Source organism: Primulina tabacum, chromosome 3, assembly GCF_025594145.1.
Source record: "Primulina tabacum isolate GXHZ01 chromosome 3, ASM2559414v2, whole genome shotgun sequence".
Classification (NCBI taxonomy): domain Eukaryota; kingdom Viridiplantae; phylum Streptophyta; class Magnoliopsida; order Lamiales; family Gesneriaceae; genus Primulina; species Primulina tabacum.
In genome coordinates this window covers 12,958,931-12,970,178 of record NC_134552.1, presented here as the reverse complement: position 1 = coordinate 12,970,178, position 11,248 = coordinate 12,958,931, and the positions used below count along the sequence as shown (strand labels likewise).

The 11,248-nt window shown below is 32.3% G+C and overlaps 1 protein-coding gene across 2 annotated transcripts; it reads right to left on the bottom strand.

Annotated features, from left to right (window-relative positions):
* Positions 1 to 363: 363 nt before the first annotated feature.
* LOC142540501 (ethylene-responsive transcription factor RAP2-7-like) lies at positions 364 to 3,253 on the bottom strand. Of its 2 annotated transcripts, none has more exons than XM_075646703.1 (9): positions 2,493 to 3,253; positions 2,144 to 2,169; positions 2,021 to 2,051; positions 1,820 to 1,907; positions 1,604 to 1,743; positions 1,291 to 1,397; positions 1,045 to 1,175; positions 781 to 870; positions 364 to 671 (listed from the first exon to the last, which is right to left on the bottom strand). In XM_075646703.1, exons 1-9 carry the CDS (start codon positions 3,038 to 3,040, stop codon positions 522 to 524), a joined length of 1,311 nt encoding a protein of 436 aa, XP_075502818.1. In that variant the 5' UTR covers positions 3,041 to 3,253; the 3' UTR covers positions 364 to 521. The 2 variants fall into 2 exon arrangements, with proteins under 2 accessions (XP_075502818.1, XP_075502819.1); XM_075646704.1 differs by having other exon boundaries at positions 364 to 666.
* Positions 3,254 to 11,248: the final 7,995 nt, after the last annotated feature.

Here is an 11,248-nt window from a genome sequence, read left to right as displayed (position 1 = left end):
CTCTATTTTTAGATATGAACATGGAAATGTATATATCTGATTTAGTGTCGTATTTTATGTGTAAAAATGTGTGACAGTGTAATATGTGACTTGATTGGATAACTTGAAAGGCGTAGACTTTAAATATTAAAAAGAAAAACAAAAGTACAAAATCGACCGATAATTAACTCGTGGATTGTTATTTAGTGTTTCTTTTGTTAAAATTAGTTTCTTTTGTTAGTATTAAAATATCAGATTAAGATATATTAGTAGTGGTAAACTTGTTAGCATTGTATAACTTGGTGTAGCAGAAGGCCGCGATTGACAACTCATTTACTCTGCGTATTTTATAGGGGGAAATAATTGCACAAGTATTATACGCAATAATAGCAATGCCGAGTATTCTAGCTATTATGTCAATCTGTACATCACATTGACCTTCAGTCTCTTATTGAATCGGTTGTACGAATAACTAAGTAGAAACATCTTAAGGTGACGCTGCTGCAGTGATATGCTTCCGAGGTTCTTGCCACAGATAAGTGTCATTGAATGCCTTGGAAAGAGAATCCTGATGATGCTGCAGAAGTTAAAAGAGGGATGGGATTGACCACACCGTGGCTTTGCATTTTCCAGGGCCAGTTATGGAATACAGGGAAAGGGTTTGCTTCAGTGTTTGTTACTATCCCTCTTTCCTAACGATCAGACAATATTTCATTGTCAGATAATAAGAAACTGGAATCACTGATAAGAAGAAAATATCAGCAATATGGAGTTGATAACAAATGCAAAAAGAATAATGACCTTGTTGCTTGTTGCGAATTCGCCGGTCAACATGTTAGGATACTTGGTGGCCATTTCTAGCCCATGGAGAACGGCTGAGGAGTTCTCAACCTGTGATTGTGCAGAAAATATCAGCAATCTTTATGCGAAATATAAGATCCTTCTCAGCATGTTAACCGTTGACGTTAGATGTGTGTGAAGATGAATTATGTGAGGAGAATATGCTGCTGAACATGCAAACTTCAAAGTCAAATATTTTAAGCACGCTCACGGAGAAACAAGCACCTTTATGATTTTCCCATCAGGCATTTCACAAGATGCGTATCGCAACTGCAAATTTCCGGTATTTTCGTGACCCTTTGGACTAAATGAAGCTAAAGATATCCCAAGATTGAGATCAAGACTGCTGCCACTACCTGCATCCACAATTTCACACCCATACAGAATCGGATGTATGAGATAATCCTGTTGTACAAGAAACAGCCAACCAGCGATAAGGGTGGAAGTGGGGAACAGGGATTGAACTTATACCTCCGTCTCTGGAACTCATACTTATCTCTCTATCATATATGCTAGGCTCAGAGTTGATGACTGCTTCACTCCCATTACATTTGCTGGCTGCTTTATTATCATAAGCCCTGAATGAAGGTTTGTTGGATGAGCCCCAAATGATAAACAAAAAAAAAATCGAAACCAACTTGCAGCTTCTACTTTGTTATCAAATCATCCAAGATACATACGTACACTGCAATAAACCATCATAATCCTAGGAATTGAATGAATGAATACCATCAGAAAAGAATGAATACCAGAAAAAAAAACGAAAATTAAATCGTAACCCTACTTTTTCCCTAGGAATTGATCCGTTCTTGCTTCCCACCGACCGCATGCACGTAGGGTTCTGTACTTTGAGCTTGCTCGAGAGAATCCAGCACTTTGCCGACGTAGAATATGAACAAATTCTTCTTTGGTCAAGTTCTTCATCTGCAGACGACATTATTAAAGTTTATACAACCAAAAATAAAACATCTACTATTGAGAAAAACCCATCACTGTGAACCTGTTTCAAGTCTTCTTCATAGTCACCGATATTGAAATTTATGTCAGCATCAACTCCACGAAACTTGATCGCCGCTCGATCGTATGCTCTGAAATGGTTTAACATATTTCCATCAAACAAAGATCCAATAAATAAAAGTTCTATCAAGAATAGCTCAAAATTACAAGATGGTCAATTATATTTGCGAGTCAAAAGTCTCACCTAGCTGCGACATGAGCTGTGTCAAATCCACCTGAAATTAGGGATCAATTCTGAGTAACTCTCAGTAAAACAACAATTTTATAAAAAAAAGAAACAGGTAAAATATATTGCTCTGTTTCTTACCCAAATAGACTTGTTTGCCGCAATCCCTGCCACAAATACAAAATTCAGTTAAAATGAAGAAACAAGATGACCCCAAAAGTTATTGATATTCAACCCATCACAAGAAACTTCAACTCACTCAAAATCCATCATAAAAAACTCCGTGAGCACAGAAGAATCATATACAGCAATTTATTTGAAAAAGGCAGTTGTGAAATCAACTGCTGATAAAAATGACCAAAATGCAAGTGGTAAAGCGTAGCGTACAACTATATGTGCTTCAAGACATTAAAACCATCCGATAATCGGAAATCTCCCGCACCACATACATGCATGCACTTTTGAATGTAAAATGTATGTATATACGGACCAGATATGAGATTCCCATCTTCCAGTCCTCCGATAGAAGGTAACCCCTCGATATTGGGAGCTACGAGAGCGTGGCCCACGCCTACTCTTCTTCACCGGTGGCTGCTGCAAACGATTCACCGGAACCTGCGCCTTGTAAGCTCCCAATTCCGCCCCTCCTACGACCGAAACCTCCGGCAGCGATAAATTCAACCAACACTTAGACCTGGAAGACGCCGTAGGAGAAGACAGAGAAGCCAACGACTCCGTCTCACCTGGGAAAAGCTGCAACTCGTGTTTATCAACAAAGCCATTATGGTCCACGTCTTCTCCGTTTTCTACAACGTTTCCGTTGAGAATAGAGAAATTGAGCGTGGAAAGGAACGCATTCCGGCGACTAGAGCTGTTGGAATCTTCGCGATCATCCGCCGCTGTATTATTAGTCGTCGAGGTGTTCGTCGAAGTCACGGAATCCCCGTCACCAGCCGCAGTCTTCTGGCGGTGAAAATCATCCCCGGAGACGGAGTAATCCACCGAGATCGACGCCGCAAAAACATTCAGATCCAACATTTCACTCCCCAGAGCACGAAAACCAAAGAGGGAGAGAGATGTTCGTGTACGTGCATATAGGTGGTGGTAACAAAGTTCAAGAATCAGACCGTTGATATTGTTATTGATGTATACATACAGAGGAAGGTGTATGTATATGCAGTAAGCAACTGAGAGTGAGATGAAAACAAGGCATTGATAATGTGTAGAGAGATAACACACACATACAAACCGTATAACAAACTATACATACAATACGATACAATACAATATATATATATATATATATATATATATATATATACACACACTATAAATTATAAATTAAATGCCCTAGAATAACTTTTTTTATCAATTCGAAATATCTTTTACCCATAAATTCATATCCCAATTCTCTTGTAGTCTTTTTTGTGTGATACCATTTTAATTTTAAAAATTGACATATTTTATTTTAAAATTTTTAAAAATATATTTTGTTATTCATTTATATACATATTCCTTTGTAGTTTCAGACTCCGCAATTTACCTAAGAGCTTGTGTGTGTAGAGTTCAAATTATGTATGTTTGAACTTTCGTTTCGCCGTATATCACAACCTACTAATATGATATAAAGTTCAAGTTGTGTATGTTCCCCATTCCACTTGCTTGCTTCCACTTTAACAGCACAAAAAATCACGTGAGATGGTCTTACGGATCAATTTTGTGAGACAGATATTCTATTTAAGTCACTCATGAAAAATTTTGTTTTATATGTCAAGAATAATATTTTTTATTATAAATATGAGCATGATTGACTTGTCTCACGAATAAAAATACGTAACACTGTCTCACAAAAAAAAACTTATTTTATAAAATAAAAAAAAGGAGCAACCAAAATGGAATGAGAACCAAGTGTTTGGACTGTTTTTCTAAGAGATTCTTTTATTGAATGAATAAATAGTTTGAAAGTGTATTTTATTTCATATAAATGGGCAATTTTCTTACTTGTAATATTAGAAACTTTTAATGTTTCATTTTAAGAGATAAAATCTATAAATCAAGTTAGCAAAATATACTCTTAATTTATTAGTATACCTTTAGGCATAGTTTGGTACACATGATAGAATAAACATGTGATATATAATATAATGATAAGTTAAGGATAAATAAGATGTAGGATATTATATTTAATGTTTGATATGATTTTAATAAGAGCGATTAAATTTATATATTAGATTGTAATAACAAAATTAACATTATCATAATAAATTTTTTAATTTCAAAGTTGTTGCTTGAGTTCATATTTTTTATCTGTTCATGCGCCGATAGTGCTTGCATGATTTATTTATTTTTACCTAATTTTATATATTATATAATAAGATAATTGAGCCATTGATTTTGTGAGTCAAGTCAAATATAAATTTTTAAGGTTAATCGAGTGATACTAATAATTTTATTGATATTTATATAATTATATCAAATTCATTTATATAATTATCGTATTATATAATATATAAAAATAAATAAAAATATTTATTTGATTTTAATTTCTACCTACTAGCATAGATTTATAAAAATCATTTATAAATTGAGGGTAATTAAGTCATTTGTAGTGTATTTTATCATTAAATTAAAATTATCACGCCTAATAGAAGGGACATTTTATCCTTCTAAAAAATTATTTATCAACGGTCCATAATATTATCATGTGCTTTTTAAAAAGGTACCAAACATGAGATAAGGAAGATTATTTATCAATCTCTCCCTTATCTCATGTACCAAACTATGCCTTACACAATTAAAATTATCAGTTATTTGATAAATTCTCTGTAATAAAATTTGGGAATATAAAAAATACCTAAATCAGTTATTCACTATTATTATACTTAAAAAGAGTAAATTTATTTTTTCTATCCAAGAAATATAACATTGAAAAATTATATATTATGAACTCATCGTTTCCCTAGTAGAAGTTCTAAATTTCTTAATTATTGAAATTTCAGTACAAATATCGCTATCAATACTATGTTTAGTTGTTGTGCATGATACTTGTATAATTTTATTCGATTTTGAGTGGTTTGAAATTTTTTCTCCTTTTTATTTCGGTTATGATAGAGTCTGATAAATTATAAATCATTGACATATATTTATATATGCACCGATAAAAACAGTTTTTTTCTTATAATTTTGTAATAATAATGATAGATTTTTCTTGGGCGAACATTTGACACATGTTTAATCAATATGATTTATTTGATTAACGTAGTTAGCAAACTACTGAATTAGTCCGATAATCTATCTAATGTGCACCCATTGACGGGGCTACATACGTTTTTATCCATGCTAGCCAAATTATAAATATTAATTTTAGAACAATTTTGGATTAACTTGATATTTGGTTTTCAGAAATTAAAATCCTATATCGAGTGATCCAGTTTTTTTAGATACATCGTTATTAGCACCAAATGATAATGTTCTTTTCATCCCATTGTTGGAGATTTAATAAAATTAAATATATAAATTATGTGATTAAATTCATATATCACAACACGTCAGAAATGCATGTCGAATTATCAGAAAATATAAACAATAATAAGCACGTACCAGAATCCATTGATTGATCGAGCGTTGGAATTATGGATCTTACAAGGCAACAGAGAATCGATCACCTTATTCTTGCCTTAGATGATGAGAGAGATCTAGAACACGTGTGCATATGTATTCTGTGTTATTCCTCTGTGCCTTGGGGACCATAACCTTATATAACCTCAGCAGTCTTGGACACATCATAGAAGACCTAATTGAGCTGGATTCTACACATAAGTGAATCATACCAATTTATTTAATATTTTGGAAACTCATAATTAATTAAATCACTTTATTGGGTCTTTTATTAAATAACTTGTCGATTTACAATTAATTAAATTATGTGAGCCCATAAAATAATTCTAACAATCTCCCAGTTGGACCACATAAGTTATTCGGATAATGTACATGAAAAAATTGGATTGAGCTCTTGTTATCTAAACCAAAATAATTCCAACACCCATCATCATAAATTTAAAAAAAAAAAGACCAGGGACATTGAAATAGTATATATGAAAATTCATAGTATTAATGTAAAAAATATTAAAACATTTGATATTCAATAATTATGCATTAATTATTCTGTGCCAAATTATTTTAACTTTTGAAGTGCAATTTCTATTTCAACCTATAAAAAGGAAAAGTCAAAGAAAATATTAAAAATTCCATTTTACCATGAGAGAGAAAGAGGGGTGGTTCTTTAGAGTTTATTTCATCCTATCCACGTGGATATTGCCCTCATGATAGGATGGATGGCCAAGATTTGCCCATGTATATATATGACCCACTTTTTTCTTGAAATTATATGTGGGGCAAGATCTTACCCGTTGAAATTGAAGTGAGGGTAGTGCCCACGTAGGTAGGATATTGTTCGGGGTAGGGTAAGCCACGTGTAGAATATTTATTGGGTGGGGACGGCCAGAAAAGGACAGAATTTATCTCACCACAGCAAAAATCATTGGTTAGCATACTATAAATGGGAGTATTGATTCTTTAAAAAAAATTAAAAAAATTGGAGTATTGACCAATGAAAATGAAAGGGGCCACTTCTCAGTTTCTACATTATTTTTAATCATAAAATTATAATGATTTAATATTATTGCACCCATATTTCCTTGCCTATTTAATTCTTTCCAAACCTCAAACCAACCTTTTTTAAAGACAACGAGCAATCTAAAAATTCAATGGACCCATTAATCGGTAGGAAATATAAACTAAGGATCTAAGAGTATATATCTTGTGAGACGATCTCACAAATCTTTATCTGTGAGACGGATTAACCCTACCGATATTCATAATAAAAAGTAATATTTTTAAATAAATGACCAAAATAAGAGATCTGTCTCTCACAAAATACGACCCGTGAGACCGTCTCACACAAGTTTTTGTCAGTATCTAATTAACATGGAGTGCGTGATGAAATGACGATGTCAAGTTTTAGACTTTATAAGTGTAATAGATTTAATACGAGATTAAACGTGAAAAAGAGTTTAAAATTTTTTATTATCATTTTAATTATACAAGTTAATCAATGGAATAAAGAACATGTAAATACATAAAATTTAGGCAAAAATTTGTGTGAGACGGTCTCACGGATCGTATTTTACGAGACGGATCTCTTATTTGGGTCATCAATGAAAAATTATTATTTTTTATGCTAAGAATATTACTTTTTATTGTAAATATTGGTAAAGTTGACCCGTCTCACAGATAAAGATTCGTGAGACCGTCTAACAAGATAACTACTCTAAAATTTAAGAACAACATAGTATCAAGAGTTAAATAACATCTAGGTGTCTTTAGAGTTTTTTTATTTAAAAATTGTATATTATCTAATATCTAGAATTGAAAGTTAAATTTATAAATTAAGTTTTTTTAAAAAAATTTACTTAAAATTTTATATATAAAAAACTCACGCTTAATCATGGTTTTTGTGCTGAATGTGGTCAACATAAGATTGAGCGTTTTATTTTTTAACGTTTTTACCTGAATCGAAGCACTTTTTTTTTAGAGCAGGTCTTTTGTGAGACGGTCTTACGAATCTTTATCTGTGAGACAGGGTCAACTTTATCGATATTCACAATAAAAAGTAATTTTTTTAGCATAAAAAGTAATATTTTTTCATAGGATGACCCAAATAAGATATTCGTCTCACACAAGTTTTTGTCTTCTTTTAATCTGCGTTTTTTCATATTTTTCATAAAACTGGTTTAAACTCACATTCGACACAATAGAAGTGACCATTTTTTGTGTTTTCGAGTTTCGAATTTTAGGATAAAATGTTGAAAATTTTAATTTTGTTCGCACTGAGTATTCATGTATGGCATGTGATCGAGTTTACATATGTGGTTTGAATCATGATTGTATGATCCTCTTGTGGCGAAAATTACATGAACTGCTTGTTAATTATTCATGTTTAGCATGTCGTTGAAGAAAACAACACAATTTATTTAATGGTTATTCTCATCCGAATTTTTTTTTAAATAAAAATAAAAAACTGTGTAAAAATGTGATATTTTTGGATTCATATAATTGAGTGAGCAGAAGTGGTTGTAACCACAGAACACTAGATTTTTCAGCCAAAATTATAACTAAAGATAAAGCATACGTTGTACTTGTAAGAAAATCCACTTAGTACACTTGCAAGAATTGAAGAGGCAAATGTGGTAGGACCAAAGGGTATCATGTCTTCTAGCAAAATCCAAAATATATATTATTTTAAATCATGCACACTTTGAATGCATGTAAAAACAATGTTGTCATGCCAAGGTCCTACGTTTCAGCCCAATCAATTCAGTGTGTGTGTGTGTGTGTATATATATAATGTGTATGTATATTAATTATTTCGTAAGAGGACAAGAGATGATATATTGGTTATCAATCTAAATCAGATAAAAAGAGAGTAATTCTCTTGTAGCAAAAACTTGTATGCGACGGTCTCACGGGTCGTATTTGTGAGACGAATATCTTATTTGGGTCATCCATGAAAAAATATTATTTTTTATGTTAAGAATATTATTTTATAATTGTGAATATCGATAGGGTTGACCCGTCTTACAGTTAAAGATTCGTGAGACCGTCTCACAAGAGACCTACTCTTCTCTTGTTAACGAGCCAATATGTTTCATATTTATGCAAAATAATTTTTTATGAGCTGAATCGGATACGAGATTCGTCTCACAAAAACGAAGTGTGAGAGATTTTCATAAGAGTTTTTGTGTTTAAAATAATATTTTTTTACGATATTCACAGATAGTATCATGTATGTTAAAAAAAATAATCATGGTCTGAGATCCTACATTATTTGCATCATTGATTTTTTAAAAAAACTTATTAAAAATATATTATTTTCGTGTCCTTAAAAACACAATATAATGTGCAATCCTTTTAAATTTAAAAATGGCCATGATTTAAAAAATTACCCTTTTCGCCATTTCAGAACACTATCGACATACACTCTCAAATTGTACTTGAAGCCATGCATATATGTATTTGTGATCTAATCTCTCGATTAATAATTATTTTGAATATAAATTTGGTGTGAAATTTACAAACCCAAACATCTACAGGATAGGGAACCATCCTACATGTAGGGGCACTACCCCTATGATAGAATCAAGGGTCCAAATTTAGCCACACATACATGGGGTCCACTATTTTTTTAAAATCACATATGTGTGTGAATCTTGTCCATCCAAACATATAGCATCGATCTAACCTATATTTAATGATTCTTATTAGATGTTCGATTTTATCATATTAAATAGATTTATATCATCTCAACTATGCTTACATGGATATTTATAATAAATGTTTATGAGATCGACTATATATACACACACATGTATGTATAGCGTTTATAATTATTATTGTAACCCGGGCAACGAATACCAACATAAATATATGTATATACATGTATATATTGGCCACAAATGAAATGTCCAACTCTATCGTGCATTAATATTTTCCAATCCACACAGTAAAATTTCAATATTTTTACTTAATCTACGAACCTATCCTACTTTTCAACCCTTCCCAAATATGTACAGTAACACCAAACTTATACGAAGCCTTTTTTCCCATTAAAAAAAAAAAACAATTCTTAGAATAAAATGAGAACCAAATCTATGATACAAAATTGATCTCGTTTTTCTCCCGAGTACAAAAAATAACATGACTTATTCAATAAACTTCTAAAAAAAATCATTTTCACTCTTATTCGAAAATGATATATCACTGCAGATCTAATTCATCTTCTACGGCTTCACTCTTATAACATAATAACAAGATAATGTTGGGAGATTACACCGAAGCGACGCCGACCACGATGATAATAGTATCCAAACTTGAGGAATAAAATAATCAACAAGAACACAGAGATTTACGTGGTTCACTCAAAATAGGCTACGTACACGGAGCACTGCAACTTTTATAACTGGAAGAAATATTACAACAAGTGTATACACCAATACACTCAATATTTTTCACTCTCAAACCCCGAGTATACCGAGAAAATAATTTCTCTAACTCACACAAGAGAATTCCCGCACTCAAGAAAAAAATACACTCTTTTTTTCTATGCACTCTCTTTTATCAAAGCTGAAAAGCTTTTGATTTTGATATACAATAATTGAAGGAATTGAGTTCTATTTATAACTAAATCCCTCGTTCATTTTTATAAAGTTTTCGATATGGGATACGTTTTTTATTATTTAATTTAATGTGGGTCCCACCCCATTAAATTCTTACCTAACAATTCTCCCACTCGAAGACTTGATTCCAATCATGTCTTCACACCATCAGTGCAGCAGCTCATACCTCCTTTGTTAGTCCAGGAGACCAACTGAAGTCAAACACAACTTCAGTTTTTCAATGATAGAAGTCTTCATGAGCATATCAGCTGGATTCTTGCTTCCAGGAATCTTCTTAAGCTTCAAGACTCCATTCGCCCGATCTCTAAGGATCCTCATTCCAAGGATTTGTTTTGTAGCACCAAAATCCTTCAAAGCAAATTCCTTTGATAACTCTTTCTCAAGTTTATCAATCTCCTCCAGACAAGCTCATGCTATCAACATATCATCTACATATATCAGTAGTATGATATATGTAAGGACCGTGTATCTTATTATCGTAAATCCTATGTTGATTATCGATAATTCATGAAATTGTGTTGTGATTATGTATATGATGTATATCATGACAATGAAAGTGAGAAAATAGGTGGTGAGGATGAAAGATTATATTAGAAATTGATTTGTATTTGGAACATGTGATGAACCGCAAAAGAAAAGTGACACATGTTACGGTTTTTAGCATAATTAACAGAGAATTGGTCCAAATGACATGAAGCCAATTTCATTGGAAAGATAATACATAATAATAAAATTTTCATGTTTTGAGTTTTGTCCAAATCCATTTGGAAATATGGGCAAAATCATCCCGAAGTGTATCGTGTGCGTTGTAGTTCCTACAATGACACAGTTTGGGAGAATGAGCATAACTCTCGCATCTGATATCCAAATTGAGTGAGGTCAGTGGCAAATGAAAGCCAAGACATAGATCTACAACTTTTCTGTTTACCATTTTTGCTAATTCGAAACCTAAAATAGCGTTTAGGACAGATCAAGGCGCGCACCCGCGCAGAACTGCGCTGCGCGGGCAGAA